Consider the following 19739-nt stretch of genomic DNA (forward strand, 5'->3'; position numbering starts at 1 on the left):
ACCGCTCTTCCGATCTTGAAAGCGCTTCAATGAAAAAGGATTAAAAATCTAAAAAGGATGCATGATATTTAACAATTAAAAATAAGAAACAGGCTATAACTAGGGACCACTTTCTTGTCATCCGTAGCTTCTAGACAGTAACTCTCTCCCAACTTGTGTCACAATGATTCTCCAGTCTCTTACTTCTCTGTGATCTCTACTTATCCTTATTAAACAACGCAGGTAAACTTCAGAGAACCTTTCAAAAAACTATAGTGCTTTTCTTCCTCTAGCAGTGGCAATCTACAATCAACAGCTAGGCAATCTACAATGAGCTTCAGTCCTCCACAGACCTAAGTGAAACAGGGGGTCCACAGAGGGAAGAACCTGCATTGAAACATAAGGCCATCTCTGCTGCCTTTTGGCTCCTGGAGTTTTTCTTCCTCTGGCATTATGCCCCATAACCTACTACGCAAAAGTAGAAGAACGAGTTGCTCCTTTTTCCTACTCTTTTCCCCAACCCACTAACTGTACAAATGGCTCTTCTCTGGTAAGGCCTTGATCAACCATCCCCAAGAGTATGCCTTAGATAGCCACATTTCCATGTGTGTAACCAGGTTGAGAGATTTGATACTAAAAACATTAGGTCAGCAAAATTCAGTTAGTATGATACTTGGAATTTTTAAGTTATATTTATGCTGCTTAGCGTTATACTATAAGTTATAGTAGTACTGTGGCCTTTGGTTCAGGCGGCTTCAGAGTCATCTAACTATATGAGTAGTTTCATTTTAGAATTTGATATACATTTTGACTATCAGGGTCAAACTGAATGCATTCTTTACTTCCCAAGTTTTCAACCATGTATGCCTATACTACATACAAACGTACAATACACCAGGGACCAAAATTCCTTTAAACCTAAGACACAAGGTACTAATCAATTTGAATGTAGCAATGTATACATATGTATGTTGACAGCAGGGTGTGAAGAAAAAAGAATGAGAGGAAAAAGAAGACGAAAAGTAAAGAATGTGGAGAGGAACTAAAAATGGGATCTGTAACAAGTACTATTTATCACCTACCCATCACTGTTTTGACATAAGACAGTTTACCAATCACACATAAAAGTAACTCTGAAATGGAATTCAAAAGATTTAACACTGAAAAGTACAGAATTAAAATAAAAACAATTACAGGTTTAATTTTGTTTTCTTTTTGCACACAACTTCCTTTGATGCTTTCTTCATAGGTTCTTGTACAGGCAACAAGTCTGCTATTGGCTTCATCAAAGGGAATTTTCGCAAAAAAACTGGAAATGTTATTCTTTACACCAATGTCATTAATGATACTCTCAAATACCATATTTGCTTGAGGATCAAGGCCATTTTGAAAGATTAAAATTATATACTGTTCTTCCAAATCTGAAAAGAAATAAATACAACTGTAAGTCTGAAAGAACAAAATAAGTAAACAGATCATTTAAAAAAGAGCAACAAATAATTATTCCCAGAAGGAGCCTCAGAAATCCTGGTATAAATGTCCACAACAATTTCGGGCATACAGTAGCTAACACAATAGATACTGGAATAAAGACCAGTGAGTGTTACTTGACAACGTCACCTAAGTTAGTAGGAGAAATAAATCAGAACACATTAGTTTAGCAACAGCTCAAGAAATCTATTCATGAATTCACTAATTTACTTCATTTAATAAATCTAAATCCATTTATAGTCTTAAATATATATCTTAACATTTTTGTCAAACACTAACAGGAAACTGCCAAATGAACTGGTATTATCGCTAAAGAATTTAACTGTAAAAACGCTGTTCACTAACATGCCAACTCCTGCAGCTACAGTGGGAGCGAACATTTCTTCCCCATTAGGCTGAAGTAGCAGTCACTGTTGAAACACACTTATTTCATCAGCATTCACACAATGCCACCAATGCCAGAGGTAAAGGGAAACAAACTCTGAACCACATTTATATGCTATAAAGACTTAAGACCCATTTTAGGAACTTGGAAGCTTCCTATTCAGGCATGTTTCAAGGATTCCAGATTTACCTGGTTGATTTACACTCAGTATTACTGGTGGTTAAAAAAATCCCTTTTACTCAGATTACAGAGTGCTAAAGGAGTGAAGATCTTTTAAAAGAGTTTTAATCAATTATGAAACTTTCTAAATGTGTAAACCTGGGTTTTATCTTCAGCCCTTCCACTTTCTGTGGAATTTTCATCTGTAAAATGGAGAAAGTAGTATCTATTTTATGAGGCAGCTGTTAGAACTAAAGCTAATATACACCAAAGGCATCTATCACAGTGCACTCACATTTTGCTCTTCAACAGTTTGTATTTATTATTCTAGTCTGTCCTACACAACTTACTTGTTAGCTTATTTATTCCTTTACAATCATTCGAAACTTTGTCCTCCTTATTTATTTGCAGTTGCATGCTTAGCTTTTGATAAACTGCTGGTGTAGCCTGAAGAAACACTACTGGCAGTTTTCGGACATTACACCATTCACATTTCGTTAGATCAGAGGTATTCAAAATAATCTCTAGAGGATCACGATCTGGTTCTGGAGGAAAACAAATGAAAATGGAAAAGGGATCAATTCTTGAGAGGGCAAGATCATAAATGAAAGCAACGGAGAGAAAATGCATGCCTAGATGACAAGCACATATATTTTATGCTCTCCAAATAACAATTCTATGGGAAATAAAAATCTTTATAACAACCTTAAAGTAGGTTTTACATTTTTTCCAAATGAAGAGAGTTCTAAAACAATTTAGATTTTGTGATTTACAGAATGAAATTATACCAAGATATAGACCCTTTGATCAGAAGATACATGTAATGATTAATCATGTTAATGAATCCTATGAATATTATCCAATCTTTTATTCCTGTAAAGGGCTTTAGTGTAAATAAAGCTTCAGTGAGTAAAAAACCAAAATAGCTTACCGTCTAGCTGTATCTTGATAAAATCTAAAGAAAACTAAAAAATAAGATGAATTAGTATTGGTCATAGACATATAAAGAGTTTGCTACACATACCCTAAATGATATGTTGTATCTGGACTTTCAGTCTCCAGAGGGCAGAAAAACTAAGCCATCTACCATGTGCTTAAATATAAGATGAAATATTTCCCTTCAAAAGATGATCCCTCAGAAAGGCCGGTTTCAATTGTTTTATTTGAGTACACAGAACATTTCTTATACTAAGGGTTTCTCTCTTAAAACCTCCCAAGAAGTGCGTTACATTACAATGAACATTAAAACACCTGAACGCTACTTACCTAGACTAACTGGGAGCATCTTGCCACAGCTCCTCCATTACTCTTTCCACTTATATACTCACTTGCTTTTTGCTAAACCTTCATGAAGCAGGCAGCAGACATCACAATATTTTATCCCCAAATCACATATATACAATTTAACACATTATCTCCCAAGAACAAGAATATTCTCCCATACAACCAGACACCATCAGCACATCTAAGAAATCAATTCATTCAACATAATATTCATACTCCACACTCAAATATTCCAGACTGCTCAGAATTGTCCTTTATTGTTGTTTTAATTTTCCCCAATCCATGGCTCTATCAAGGTTATATTTCTCTTTTGCCTACACCAATCTATACCAGAAACTTGCTCTGTTCTTCATGACATGGCCTTTAAGGAACCTAGGTCAGGTTCTGTAAAACATCCAATATGCTGCACTTGCATTTTAAAAACCAGGTTACCCAGTTCCAGCAAAAACAGCACCTAGGTGATATGGTGTCACCTGCTACTACATTACATCAGAAGACACATCTTGTCAAGCTGTTCCACTGTTGATACAAGCTTTGTCACTTGGCTAAGGGAGTGACTGCCAGGTCTTACAAAGTAAAGGTATATTTTTCCTTTGCATATGAACGATCTATGGAGATACTGGAGACCTTGTGATTACTCTAATTCCCCAGAAATCTTTCACTCAATGGTTTTAGCATCCATTGAAGATCTTGCTTTAATCAGTTATTATTGTTGGTTATAAAATACTCATTCCTAACAAGTTATTTCAATGTGAAGAAGATATATTAAGCCTGATACAACCTGAATTAATCATTGCATGTTTATAGAAGTCAAGACAATTAAAAAGGAAGCAAAATACTTTGAAAAGCATTAAAAAAGATAAGATGAATTATTATATAGAGGGATGGATAGATATATGAAAAGCAAGTAGAATAAAATGCTAATGGTAAACTTAGCTGGGAGTTATAAAAATGTTCACTGAAAAATTCTTCTTCTTTTTTTTTAAGGAAGTGGGTAGTTCTTTTATTTGCATAGGCTAAATAAAAAAGAATTGCAGAGGTCTTTAAAAAGTTAAATGACAAACAGTATGACCTGTCAGCAGGGAGGGAAGAAATAATAAAAAAAAAAGAAATATACATTAAAAAAAAGATCTTCAACTTTTTTCCAATTTGCTGCAAAATCTATGATTTTGTTCTTCTTTATGAAAATTCCTTCAACACTTACTACAACAACTGCAAAGTCTAGAATATCATTAAACGTGCTTTTTTTTCTTTTGAGTTTGAGTCTCACTCTGTCGCCCAGACTGGAGTGCAGTGGCCGCTCCTGGCCACCGTAGCCTTGACCTGCTGGGCTCCAGCGATCCTTCCGCCTCAGCCTTCCGAGTAGCCGGAATTACAGGCATGCGCTACCACGCCTGGCTGATTTTTTTGATTTACTATAGAGATGAGGTCTCGCTGCCCAGGCGGGTCTCGAACCCGCGGGCTCCGGCAATCCACTCACCTCAGCCTCCCAAAGGCGCAGGATTACAGGCTGAGCCACCGAGCCCGGCTTAAACGTGCTTTTTAAAGTTGCAACTTGAAAGGAATACTTAGTTTTACTGGAAAGTGACATGTTATTTGAAGACATCAAAAACAGTTATTTGTAGCTTGGGAAACATTCTAGCATATGTAGAAGCTGAACTTATATGCTTTAGAAAAATATTTAGCTGACTCAAAAAGTGGCAACAATGATGACATTAACAATGAGGATATAAAGCACTTAAGTAAAATTGTTGCATGAGATGAATGAAGTTACGCCTAATATCTATGTCATTTAGAAATGTTGTGCATAGGTGAATTACACACAAATATTAACGCTTTGCATTCAGATGTCCCTCTCAGGAGACATTGTACACTTAGCACACCACTTGGATATCCCATTTCAGGGGGCATAATGAGGCTGCTGGTGATTATACAGGACAAACTTAAGCAAGCGCAAAATTTTCAAACATTTATGTTTCCTTGGAGTTTCCCATTCAAAAACAATGAAAATCCTATGTCTCATTTGAAATTTGTCAAGCTTCTGATCAATCCGTTGAGAAGTGGTTTTCAGGAATCAAGAGTGTGTCCACCTACATGGTCTTCGAGCAACAGACTGGACAATAAATTACATATTATTAATGTGGAAGGAAGAAAACAAGACCATATTGTCTGCTCGAAAGAAAAACACCAGGTGGAAGACATCAAACAAATCACTACTGTATAACAGGAATCAACGGACCTGCATGTTGGTGGCTGTTTCACACATTACCAAATGTTAGAAAAATATTTTTGATTTTTCTCATAAATAAATTTCTCAATTTCCAAAAGTCTATTATAAGCCAAATATCATTACAATAAACTAATTGGCTCCAAAGCTATACTATTTAATATGAAGTGATTCATTTTTCATTATTTTGTAAAAAAGTGTAGTCGAGTTGCTGGTAGGTGGTCCACGAGAGGTTTCCAAGTGCAAAGGGTTAATATTGTAAATAGACATCAGGTTATTATTATCTATGTTTCAAATATTTCTAAATTTAAAAACTGAATAAAAATCTTGATTTTATATATTCCCATTAGAAAATTGAGGAACTGCTTCATATTTGGGCATATGTGGCATTACTGAAAATGTGAAGCATTCTGCTATACCAAAAGTAAGGCAAGTATTTACTTCACATAAAATTGACAATTCTACACAGTGCCAGTTCTATCACTGAGTGAATTAAAATGATTAAATTAATGATAAATGAGTAGGACATTTTATCAGACATTTACAATAGTAGGACATTTAAAATCTGTTTCTTGAATTAGTCTTAACTTGGCAGATAAATAATTTCCCTATAAAACATAAGGAAGTTATGTCCAAGAAAAAATATCCCATCTTTTTAATTATACTTATTTGAAGAGATTATAGATGCACTAATTATATTTCAATAAAGAATATCCTTTGGGGGCTTTGGTCCCCCCCCAACCTCGAGAAGGTGAATCTCCTCTCTTTCTCTCCTTCTCTAGTATACTTTTTAAATAAACTATGTTTTCTAATCTAAAAAAAAAAAAAAAAAAGACTATCCTTTGGGAACACATCATTCAATTAGAAAAGTTAACACCATCCTGCAAACTTCCACATTATATTTTTTTGGTCAAAATACTTCATTTAGCATAGTAATTAAAAAGTGTACCAACATATTTTACATGATATGTACCGCCTTTTTTCCGAATCAACGTACACAGCTTTTCTTCACTGTAGCATATGAGGAGGACCCCATTCAAAAGAACAATCATTTCTCAGAGGTACAGCCTTCCCCCGCTAGGTAAACGTTCCAGAAACCCACCAGAATCTGTGTGCCAGCTGTTGTTATTAGGCAAGGCTACGTTTGGTGTTAGTGAATTTTTACTTCTGGAGTTTTTCAACACGCATTTCATGATGGGCACCTGCCCACACCGCACTGTTTAGTAGTTTTTGACCAAAATGGCGTGACTCATGCTCCGCCCTCCCTATTCACCCACTCTCACCCCAGCGACTTTGTTTCCCCAGATGAAAAAAGTCCTCAAAGGGAAACCTTTTGCTGATGTGGAAGAGGTGAAACAAAAAACAGCAGAAGCACACCAAAAGGAATCAAAATTGAGGAGTTCAAAAACTGTCCTGAGCAGCGGAAAAAGCATCTCAACAGGTATATTGCATCAAACAGAGATTACTTTGAAGGTGACTGAAGTTTAAACATGTAAGAATAAAAACACAATTTAAAAATAAATTCCAAGTTTTGGGTGGCTCCCCCATATATAATTCTCAACTGTAACTTTTCTTTAAAAAAAATTCACATTTTAATGTAATTCTTGATAGACAGCTTTGAGTCTAAATATGCAACTTTCAATTAAACGTCTAAGTCACCAACAAAATCTTACTCATCGTACTGAGGAGTTATAAATTACAGTGCTAATACAGTAGAGAGCCATCAAAACTACAGCACACACCTGGAAACTTTTGAGGTACAAGGTGATAAACAGAGACATTTTTGTTAAATGACAGAGACCAGGAAAGACAATCTGTGCTATGAATGCTTGTAACAAAATACAAATTTCATAAATCCCTGAAAACTCTGACATATATTAAATGTTACCAGGTAATAAAAGGTAGACGATCTATATATAATTTGCTTTAAATCTCCAGGGTATTTCTGAAATGATCTAGCTTTCATTTTATTTTATTTGAGTTGGAGTCTTACTCTGTCATCCGGGCTTGAGTGCAGTGGCACGCTCACGGTCACCACACCCTCAACCTGCTGGGCTCTGGCGATCCTTCTGCCTCATCCTTAAAAGTAGCTGGAACTATGGGCGGACGACACCACACCCGGCTAGTTTTTGATTTAGTGTAGACATGAGGTCTCGCCAAGTTGCCCAGGTTGGTCTCAAAACTCTGGGCTCAAGTAATCCTCTGACCTCAACCTCCCAAAATGCTGGGATTACAAGCATGGGCCACTGTGCCCAGCATGATCTAGCTTTTGAATCGTGAGACACTGAAGTTTTTTGATGAAAAAAAAAATGCTGGATTCCCACAGAGCTCTGTTCTAATAAGAAATGAGATTCAAGCCGGGCTTGGTGGCTCAGCCTGCAATCCCGCGCCTTGGGAGGCTGAGGTGAATGGATTGCTGAGCCCATGGGTTCGAGACCCGCCCGGGCAACTTGGCGAGACCTCATCTCTACAATAAATCAAAAAACTAGCCAGGCGTGGTAGCGCGCATCTGTAGTTCCAGCTATTTGGAAGGCTGGGGCAGAAGGATCGCTGGAGCCCAGCAGGTCGAGGCTGCGGTGGCTGGGAATGGCCACTGTACTCCAGTCTGGGCAACAGAGTGAGACTCCAACTTAAAGGGGAAAAAAAAAAAAATCAGGTTCATTTTCATTTGCTCCTATTTAAAAGAAAAAAACATACATTTTTTTCTTTTGATCAAATTGTTTCCTAGAACCATGAGCTTTATCAGAAAACAAATAGTAATTACTCACTATAATTTAAATAACAAAAAAGTACCTTTTAACTTTCCCACTCTTATATATAATATGTTCTCTTAAGACAATGCTTTATGCATAAAGGACAATACTACAAGACAGGGCTTGAAAGAAGAGTTCGAACCAAGTAGGGGCACCAAGTTAAGGCATTGTAACATAAAGGTTTACAGAATAAATACCGTGCTTTATGATCACTCCTCCAACAATGTTTAGAACATATAAGAAGGAAAAATGATGACTACAGAGATTATATTAAAATTTCAAGTAAAAAATAAGAACTTGGATTGGTGGCAGGAGAATGGTAAGAACACACGTACGACAGGTAACATAAGGAAACTACATAAAGTCCTTAGGGCATTATGGACAATGAACTAGTCCAAAGCACAACTGGGCGGCCATTATAGCCCAATAACTTATTTCTAAAAGTCTTAGGTACATTTTCCAGCAGATTCCAAAGTTGTTGGATTCTTCTCTCTCTCCCTACAGTAATTTATGTCACAACTTTGAAGGTTACATTATAATACATTCTTATCCACTAATTTTTAATGGTGAAGAGTTACTAGGCATGACCTCAACGCAATTTGAAATCTTGATATCTAATTTCAATGTTCTAGGCAATCAAATATTTTAACTTACATATTTTAACTATTACATATTAGTCTCAGCAGTAGAGTGACGTAGTAAAGAGCTTAAGTAGTACTTACAATTACAGGCTCTATCAACAGCCGGAAGAGTGTTCCTACTCGTATACTTCGACAGTTTAAAATGACACTGTCAAAGGAACTTTGGCAGCTTAAAGATAAAGGATCAACTAAAGTTTCTTGAGAAAACACTTTACGACGCTTTAGAGGTGTGGTGATAATAGAATTGCCAAACTGAAAAGGAAATGAAAATTTTCACTTCATTTACTAAAAAAGGCCACAAACTAAGTATACAAATACGCAAAGATCCAATATTAAAAATGTAAATATCACAACATAAAACTGATTTTCTTTCAACAATGTTAGATAAAATAAAAACCCACAGTTTTTATATAATTGTGAATTGCTTATATCTTAGCTAGCTATATGTTATTTAGTTGTGACTTGAAATTCAAAAAATAGCCAGTCAGGAATAGTACACACAGGGAATCAGACTACCTGGGTTCACCTGTTAATGATCTGATCTTGTAAAACTTCATAAGACTTCCTTAAATTCTGGTTTCCTAAACTGTAAAATATGCAGTCAGGGTACCTACTCCAGAGCTAACGTATATGAGCAGCTTAGTAGAGTGTTTCAAGCAAAGTAAACTGTTTCTAGTTACAGTGGTAGTAGTACTTGAAGTAAATCAGTCAATCTTGGGAAAACAAGCAATTTAGGAGAATGCATGCTTGCGTTACAAAATAATGCTTCGTTATGCCAACATGTTTTAAAATATTTGATTTGCCAAATTAGGACTTTATAGTCACTTCCAAATAGAAAATAATCACAATATAAATATTTTATAAATGTAGACTTTTAATCAAAAGTAGTTATATTAATATCCTTGTTATCAAAACAAAATCTTGACAGAAAACAAGGAAAACACATCCCCTGCAAAGAGACAGGCACTATTTCTATTATCCTTCTAGAGATATTTCTATGATCTATGTCACAGAACAAAATACATATTTAAAACAAAATGAGATCATCATATATACAGTGTGTGTGTATATGTATATACATGACTTTGCAAACTGCTTTTTTGGCTTATTAATAGACTTCTCAGCCGGGCTCGGTGGCTCAGCCTGTAATCCCAGTACTTTGGGAGGCTGAGGTGAGTGGATTGCATGAGCCCGCGAATTCGAGACCCGCCTGGGCAACTTGGCGAGACCTCATCTCTAAAATAAATCAAAAATTCGCCAGGCGTGGTAGCGCGTGCCTGTAGTTCCAGCTACTTGGAAGGCTGAGGCAGAAGGATCGCCGGAGCCCAGCAGGTCGAGGCTGCAGTGTCCGGAAGCAGCCACTGCACTCCAGTCTGGGTGACAGAGTGAGACTCCAACTAAAAAAAAAAAAAGACTTCTCATGAATATTTTCCCACTATTAGTAATAAAAATCTGTGAGGGGCCCGAAAGGTTTTCTTTAGTTTAAAAGTGATGTCTTCAAATGAGAGGTTATTTAGGTCACTAACAAAACAGATCAATTTTTAGAAGCTGCTCCAGCTGAATCTGCAGCAGAGGGGAGGGGCTGAGTCTAGAATCTGCGTGTTCCACACCCCTCCAAAGGAGCACCGCTGCAGAGCATTGAGATGCTCTAATGGTTTAGCAAGCCAGTACAAGAACCGCTCACCTCAAAATTCCGTCACACGCAAACCCACAACTTATTTAACTGAACTCTTCTATGTTGAACATCTGCGTTCTTTTCCAGCTCTCACCATGCAGCATTTGTGCAGTTCGACTATAGTCCACATCTAGAAATGTTGCCCAACTTCCCTCCAGCAAAGTTATACTAATTTACACCACCCAAATTTCACTTCTCCAAACACACATCAAGATGAGACAATGTCATAGCTAAAAAAATTTTGGCAATCTGGACATTTAACAAAAGGTATTTTAATTTCATTTTCACTACTTTATAATTTTTTTTTGAAATCTATTCATTTCCCTTACTTATTTCCCTGTAGTTTGCCTCTATTTCTTGATTTTTAGAAAATTAAAATATATAAAGGATCGATTTCCACCGTGTCACTTAGTTTGCTATTTTTCCATTTGCAATGATCAAATTCTGTTTATAGTGTTTTACCACACTGTGCTGTACTTTTCATTTAATCAGATATATTCCACTTTTCATTTACTATTTTTGCTTATGCTATCAAGATGAGAAAGGCATTCTCTAAGATTATACAAAAATATTAATCCAATTGGGTGTAGTGGCTTGCACCCATAATTCCAGTTACTTGGAGGGTGGAGGTGGGAGAATCACTTCAACCCAGTAGAGTTCAAGACCAGCCTGGTTAACACAGTGAGACCTTGTCTCCAAATAAATAAATAAATTCATATATGATGTTTCTAATTATCCTTATTGCTTTTTGTTTTCATACTAAGGTTCCCATCTTGGCCGGGCATGGTGGCTCACACCTGTAATCCCAGCACTGTGGGAGGCAGAGGCCAGAGGATTGCCAGAGCCCAGGGGATCAAGATCAGCCTGGGTAACTTAGTGAGCCCTTGTCTCTACAATATATAAAAAATTAGCTGTGTGTGGTGCGTATGCCTGGAGTTCCAGTTACTTGGAAGGCTGAGGGACTAAGGTGGAAGGATCACCTGAGTCCAGCAGGTCAAGGCTGTGGTGTCCGTGAGCGTGCCATTGCGCTCCAACCTGGATGACAGAATGAGACTTCAACTCAAAAAAAAAAAAGTTCCCATCTCAACAACTAAATGGTATGTTTCCATATTTTCACCTGTACTCTTATAAACCCTAATATATATATGCACATATGTATAGACTTACTTTTTTAACATGAGTTTATTATTTTATAATAATATCATAGAAAAATAGTGTAGTATAAGAAAGTTGGACAAGCAGGCAGGTGCCAGCTTATATAAATTTATACTTCATTATATATATTATTTATAAGTATGTGTATATTTAGCTAATATACATACCTGCATCTTGGTATTCCCACTCAACAGTATCATGTGGAAATCCTAAAAGTCATGGCTCTAATTTTTATCTTCAGTAGCTACATAGTATGGATATACGATAACTTTATTAATGGGCAGTGATTTTGTGTGCAGCTGTCTGCCAATAATCATGTCTGTACACACAGCCTTACGCACCGGGAATGAGGGCAATTCCTTTGAGATGGAGTCTAAGGAATCAATTATTTGGTCAAACAGTACACACTTAAAAATTTTTAACAGTTATTTTTACATCGCTTTCCTAAAAGGCCATAATTTCTTTATCATCAGCAAATTAGGAAAGTGTCTTTTTCTTTGGATTCTTGCCAACAATAACCTGTTAACTGATCTATTAATATCAATTTTTTAGTCCATGAAGTACAGTCCTATTTCATTTTAATTTGCACATCCTTACTAATCTGAGTTTTTCATGTGGCAGTTTACATAAATTGTCTTCTCTTTTTGTCTATTCTTAGTCTTTATTCATTTTCTTTTCATCCTCTGTTAAGTGTTCTTGGTCTAATTATAAACATTAAAGTATTATGTCATCTGCATCACAAATATTTCTCTCTAGAGCTACTGTCTACTGAAATTGCTTATGTTATCATTTTCCATGTGAGTCTTTTAAATTTTATTTTATTTTTTGAGACAGGGCCTCACTTTGTTGCCCTGGCTGAAATGCAGTGGCGTGAGCATAGCTGACTGCAGTCCTGATCTTCTGGGCTCACGGGACGCTCCCGCCTTAGCCTCTTGCACAGTTGGAACCACAGGTACTTTTAAAAAATTTTATATAGTAAAATATACAAGGGAGTTAAAATTACTTCTCCCTGTCTGCTAGACTGTGTAAGAACTCTTTGTATACACTGACATTTTGCTGTAAGGTTGTTACTGTTTTTCCCTGTTGAATTCTTTATACTTTAAGTCTTATGCTTAATTGAAATTTTATTTGTGTATATTGTTTAATGTTCTTCTAAACAATCGTCCACATAGTATTTAAGAACCACTTAATGCGTAATCCATTTTTTTCTCCTACTGACCCTGCCAGATTGTGCTCGAAAAATAGTTCACATCCAAAAGAAGACTCTAACCTGAACAGACGTCAACAAACGTGAAACGTACCTGGTCTTTCATTCTTGCTTTTCTTGGCAACGTAACTGTATTTAACTCTGAGTCTGCTGGAATGCTTCTTAGTTCATGCTCTGCTCGGTAGGTGTTTTCATTGAGGGCTGCTTCTACTTTTCCAGTGGACGGTGCCGGGGAAGAACAGGCGGAGTCCGCCGGCTGCGGAGATATGCTGTCTCTTCTGTTAGTCCTGTCACTGTCATCATCGTCATCACTGGACAAAATGACTAAAGTAATAAAAAACGACTCTAATTTATATTTAAAATATGCATACAATTTTATATTTCACTTCCAAGAGCTAAAAATGCAAATAATTACCACAGGCAGAAATCGGCCGAGTTTGCTTTGGATCTCTTCTAGAACTGAGATTAATAAAAATGAATGAAGATATAATCTACTCTATCTCATAAAAAGTTCAATTTGTAGAAATTGTAAGACTTGGCATCTTTTTAAAAATACAATTATAAAATTCATCCTACAATCCAGCACCACTAACCCACACAGCAGTATCAGTACGTTACCAGGATGAAATGTTTGCCAGTAGGTCTGCTTCAGAGTCCCCAAAAGTTGAAGGCATAAAAATGATAGGTACATAACTTGCTCACAAAATATCACGTATTTAAAATATGTGTGAAACTCAATATAACCAAATAATTTTATTTCACACAGAAAATCAAACAAATCCTAGTTGGTTTTTGGAAGACTGGAGCAGGACACAATAAATCCCGAGCACATGAACGTGGGTGAGAAAAGACACCACAGAGGTAACGCGCTCTGATGCACTGTGCTGACTACTGGACCTCAGCAAGCTTATCTCAATACTGCAGTTCCCAAGATCCACCTATATGGCTCCTGAGTCAGATGTCAACGCCTTACTCCGGCATATTCATTCATAGGAGCTGGCCAGCTAGCCCCTGGCCTACTTGTCCAACTTTCTCATACACCTCTATTTTTCTCTCTTTATGCTCCAGGCACTCTAGGAATATTTCTGTCCCTCAAACCCCACAAGCTTGCTCCTGCCTGGATTGTACTTCCCTCAACCCTCCATGTTTTTGTCACCAAATATTCATTTAAGTATCACTTTCTGATTGGCAACCCGATCTCAAATAAGTACACAGGTACTTATTTAAGCACACAGGCACTTATTTAAGCACACAGGCACTTATTTAATCAGTGACACCACCTGATTTAAATTTTCTGTTGTTCTTTGCTGTGGATGTTCACTTGCACACTGGTTTTTCCCATATAAACTGCAGACAGCAGGGGCACTGTCATGTTTGTTGCTCTATCCCCAGGCATAAACCAGCCTGACACAAAAAAGGCACTCAAAAGTCAAGGGTGGGATGGCATGAACTGTTGGGGCCATTTCTTTTTTAGCATCCCACACATAAATGCTTAGCTAACATGGACTGAGCTAGGCACATGTGCCAGAATTATTCCACTTGGCTTTTCAATTTTCTGTCCAGTCTCAGGAGCAAATGCAGAGCTTAATTCTTTTTCAGAGCTGGCCTTTTATTAACAGAAAACCTAACGGGTCAGATGAGAAGGTCTAAGCAGACTTACATATATGGTATTTGAATGTTCAGGTTTTGCCATTTACTGGTTATTTGGCTCAATTTCTCTTTTCTGTAGACTTGGGGACAATAATGGGAATCCAGTTCATGTAACTGTTATAAGGAGCAAATGATACATATAATGCTTAGCACTGTGCCAGATACACACACACACAGGGGACTCTAGCTCACGTAACTATTATAAGGAGCAAATGATACATATAATGCTTAGCACTGTGCCAGATACATACACACACACATACACACACACACACAGCTCTTTTGAAATAGTCCATGAACTATTTATGTTGTTTATGAAAACCACACAGAAATACGTGTCAAAAGTAAAGCCCAGTGTTCTATTTTCAATTATTATTATGGGCCGGGCACAGTGGTTCATGCCTATAATCCCAGCACTTTGGGAGGCCGAGGTGAGAGGACTGCCTGAGCCCATGGGTTCGAGATCAGCCTGGGCAACTTGGTAAGACCTCATCTCTACAATAAATAAAAAAATTAGCTGGGCGTGGTGGCGCATTCCTGTAGTTCCAGCCACTTGGAAGGTTGAGACGGAAGGATCGCCTGAGCCCAGGAGATTGAGGCTGACATGAGACATAATCATGCCACTGCACTTTGGCCTGGGAACAAGAGTGAGACCGTACCTTGAAAAAAGAAAAAAAAAAGCTCTTCTCATAGCTGCTTTTATTTTCATGTAAAAAAAAAAAAAAAAAAGAAGGGTGGGAGTGGTAGCTCAAATCTGTATTCCAAGTACTTTGGGAGGCAGAGGTGGGAGGATTTCTTGAGCCCAGGAGTTCAAGACCAGCTTAGGTAATTTAGCGAGCCCTCATCACTACAAAAAAATTCAATAAATTAGCCGGGCATGGTGGCACATGCCTGTAGTCCCAGCTACTTGCGGGGCTGAGGTGGAAAAAGCACTTGAGCCCAGGCTTTAGAGGCTGCAGTGAGTTATGACTGTGCCACTGCACTCTACAACTTTAAATCTGAGTTGGAGATAGTAGTATGGAATTATATATATTTTCATACTATTATCTCCAAATTTAAAGTTATAGAATTTTAACTTTTTTTAGAGACTATAATTACTTATTTATTTATATGTTTAAAAACTGTATATGTTATATATAATTGCTTATTTATACATGTTTTAAAGTACCAATATTATTAACAACAGTATTACTGAATACACTTAGGATTTCTTTGCAGTTTTGTTTAATCGTAAAATATATCACATTAGGAATGTACAGTCACATTATTTTTAATTCATTTGCAATGATTATGTGTGCTCAAGCCACAACCCAAATATATAATTAGGCTCACTAGTTTCACTTTGTTTTTAAATTTGTTCTTTTTAAAAATTTTGTTTAATATTGTCTTATATGTACATAAAACACTGACACGGCTCCAAAGTCAAATCCATAGAAGAAGGTATATTTGGAGAAATCTCGCATCTATCCCTAATGTCTAAATTGTCTCCTCCCCTTTCATGCATTTTGATCTTGTTAGTTTTGGGTGATCTTTCCTTTTTGAAATTAAAGAGATGATGGGGTCTGGCTATGTTGCCCTGGCTACACTTGAACTCCTGGGCTCAGGCAATCCTCCTGTCTCAGTCTCCTGAGTAACAGGACTACAGGTGCACAACACTGTGCCCACCTTCTATTTTTTAAAAGAAACTATATTCATTCTACCGTACTGTATAGTGCATATTCTTGTCTGTAGCTTGCTTTATTCACTAAATTAAGATTGAGGAAATCGCTCCACACAGTATATCAGCTCTTCCACCCTTTTACAGCTGCTTACTCTATTCAACAAGTCCCTAATTACCTCTAAACTTCTGCTCTGTACTACAAACAGGACTGCATTCAACACTCATGCACAAATAAATGAGGGTGTCCAAAGACAGGAAAAAGACTGAGGGGAGGAATAAGAGTAGCAAAAAGACCAGTTTTCACTGAGTCCTTTCGGTGTGACAAATAATTTATTGGGTTATGGTTAGGTGCATTATCTGTTATTTCCTCAAAAACAGTATCAGCAGGAAATACATACAACCACAAATCAGAAAGATTAAATTAGCTTGGCCAAAGACAGAAAGCTGGGTATAACTGGCAACTGACCTAATCCTGCAGCCAAGGTCTATACTTTTTAAATTATTTAAGATGGACAGGATGAGAACAAAGTTAATTGCATGCTACCACTCACGTTAAATATAACTACAAAAAACAATGAAGTGACATGAGCAATAACAAGGGAGAAAAAACTTACTTGGATCATTTAGGTCAGACAGACTTGTCTTCCTTTCCTTCAAGTTTGTGACTTTGGACATTTTTGCTCCAGGTAAAATTACTTTCCCATTAGTCTGTAAATAACTGTGTCTACCATCATCACAATTCACAATCACATCCAGCGGAACCTTTTCCACACTGTTGCCATAAAACTTCTTGGTTGTTAGTCCTGTGTTCTGTGACTTCTGTCCTCCAGAATTCTGATGAATTGATGTTCTTAATAACGGTCCAGTAGATTCATTCAAAGTTACAGCTTGTCTGCAATTTCTTTGCAAATCCTTAGGAAAAAGAACACCACAACTTTGGCATTTGGTCTGATTTTCTTTTTCTTTTCCACCTTTGGGACAACATTCACGCTGTTCAGAAACTTTAAGTTCCAAAAGAACAGAAGAAAAAAGAAATTTTGGCATTTTATTTCGAGATTAAGGAACTCCCCAAAGTCTCAAAATAAAGTCCCTAGCTCCTAATCATCACCACCAGGGATACCACGAGACTCGGAGTAAGTCATGTTACTTAGGATTTAGCATCAGAACGCTAGAAGACATTTTCAAGACCACCTAGTCCAGCAATCAGCTATACCTAGGAATCTGAGAATATGATTAAGTGGAGTACTGACTGGCTCCAATCTATTGTCTATAATAAAGACAAATAGAACACATCTAAATAAAAAAATTCCACAGAAAAGTGACAGCCCGTATTACCTTTTATAAGTTAATACTAAAATAGAAAAAGCATATCCCTACTATTAACATTTCCAGTATAAAATATGGAAGGAAATATATCTGGAGCTATTAGAATATGTCTTTCAGCAGCTAAGAAACACATATTTTGGTAATGTGCAAAAATTAGGAGCAAAATGCAGATCCACTAAATTGAGTAGGAAACTTAATTTTTCACAATAAAAGTTAAAGATTAAGAACTGCATCAGCCTAGCAATCTAAAAACAAGAATCTCAATACTGCTCAATTAGTTTTAGTAGAATATATGTAAAATAGTAAATTTTCATAAAAATTTTAAGTATAAATTCTTTTGTAAAACAAAAAACTGATTAAAATCTCATTCCCTGCTTTGGTCAGTGGAAGACTTTTACAACACTAAATAATGCCAAATTCTGTATCACATACTATCTGTAGGTTCTCACTCATAAATAACCAACCACACTTAAAAAATGAGCCAGTCTTTGATGAGACATCACTGAGGTGTCATTTTTTAAAGTAGTCTAAAGATGTTCAATCCCATTAAATTCATGTTTCCTGATAAGCAGTATACAGTGTGAAATTTCACAGACTGTACATGGAAAGAAAAACCACTAACCTTGTTTGCGAATTGAGGACTACATAGAAGCTGGCTGCAATTCTTTATCCACAAGAAGAAAATAAGAACAGGCATGGGAGAATATAAGAAGGAAGACTGATTTTAGACATTAAAAAAAATCCTGAGGTTTTCAGCTGGCATGTAGAGGAAGGCTGTATGTCTAGGGAGGAGCTCTCCTCCCTCTCTCCTTCACCAGGCCAAGCAGGGGCGATGTCAGGACAACCAAGTCTGATCACATAAAGGAAAACTGAGCACATAAGTCAACTTCCTGGGGATGATGGGCACCAAGTTTATCACTGTCAGAGGAGGGACTTACAAACATGCAAAGTGGAAAGACTAAAAGAAACACTGTGAGCCAGGCATGGTGGCTCACAGCTATAATCCCAGCACTTTGGGAGGCGAGAGGATTACTTGAGCCCACAAGGTTCTAGACCAGCCTGGGCAACATGGTGAGACCTCCTCTTGACAATAAATCAAAACAATCAGCTGGGTGTGGTGGGCATGCCTGTGGTTCCAGCTACTTGGAAGGATGAGGCAGAAGGATCACCTGAGACTAGCAGGTCAAGGCTGCGGTGGCTGTGATCATGCCACTTCACTCCAGCCTGTGTGACAGAGTGAAACTAAGACTCAAAAAAAAAAGAAACATCGTGGTATTGGACCAGAATTAGAGTCATCAGTGTGAACTTTAATATGTATTGAATATTAACACACACACCTATTTCCAAGCTCTGTCCACTAAGAAGACTTAGAAACAACGATGCCCAGGATCAATGAGCATAAGTAGTGTCCAAACATCTTCCCTCCACTTAAAGGAAAAATGGCTCACTGGAGAAATGTATGATTCGAGGGCTGAAACAGAGACATGCAGGGTAAGTCCTGCATCTTGTTATACTGGAAAGTAAAGACATGCTCACAGAATGGCAGGGGTATGGGGAAAAAAAAAAGGGAAGTGGCTTGAAGGGAGACACGTGGACCAAATCTGGGACAATGTGGGTAGCAAAATAAATCAGGAAAGTGACAGACTATTATCCTTCTAAGAAAAATAAGAAACAATGTGTCTATGCTGATATCAATAAGTAAATGTGGAATATGAAAAAGTGTTAGAAGTCTTATTAATAAATGAATACAGAAATATCTATTAACTAACTTCACAGTGGAGGAATCAAGAGCATCTTAATGAAGTTTAAAACTATCATTTTAGAAGAAAAATAGAGACAGGGTTTCACTTCTGTTACCCAGGCTGGAGGAATACGGTGGTGTGATCACAATTCATTACAGCCTAGAACTCCTAAGCTCAAGAGATCCTCCTGACTCAGTCTCCTGAGTAGCCAGAACTACAGGTACGCACCCCCATGCCCACCTAAATTTCAAATTTTTTTGTAGGAAGAGGAGGGTTTCTCGCTCTATTGCCCAGACTGGTCTCAAACTCCTGTCCTCAAGTGATTCTCCCATATTAGCCCTCCAATTACAAGCATGACACCATACCTGGCCACTACCATTAATGTGAAAATCAACTTTGTTGTGT

At 37.2% G+C, this 19739-nt stretch overlaps 1 protein-coding gene across 1 annotated transcript in view; it reads right to left on the reverse strand.

Annotated features, from left to right (window-relative positions):
* Positions 1 to 1061: 1061 nt before the first annotated feature.
* Positions 1062 to 19739, reverse strand: part of LOC103254247 (sentrin-specific protease 6-like) — a gene marked incomplete at its 3' end in the record, with an annotated part of 66534 nt that continues 47856 nt past the window's right edge. Inside the window, exons 9-14 of the mRNA XM_008052382.1 lie at positions 16881 to 17178; positions 13051 to 13280; positions 9001 to 9171; positions 2946 to 2979; positions 2365 to 2559; positions 1062 to 1400 (exon numbers count right to left, since the gene is read on the reverse strand). Coding sequence (XP_008050573.1) covers positions 1062 to 1400; positions 2365 to 2559; positions 2946 to 2979; positions 9001 to 9171; positions 13051 to 13280; positions 16881 to 17178 — 1267 coding nt within the window. The remainder of the gene's footprint in view (positions 1401 to 2364; positions 2560 to 2945; positions 2980 to 9000; positions 9172 to 13050; positions 13281 to 16880; positions 17179 to 19739) is intronic.

This window comes from Carlito syrichta, unplaced genomic scaffold, assembly GCF_000164805.1.
Source record: "Carlito syrichta isolate Samal-C Ts95f unplaced genomic scaffold, Tarsius_syrichta-2.0.1 Scaffold274019, whole genome shotgun sequence".
NCBI lineage: Eukaryota > Metazoa > Chordata > Mammalia > Primates > Tarsiidae > Carlito > Carlito syrichta.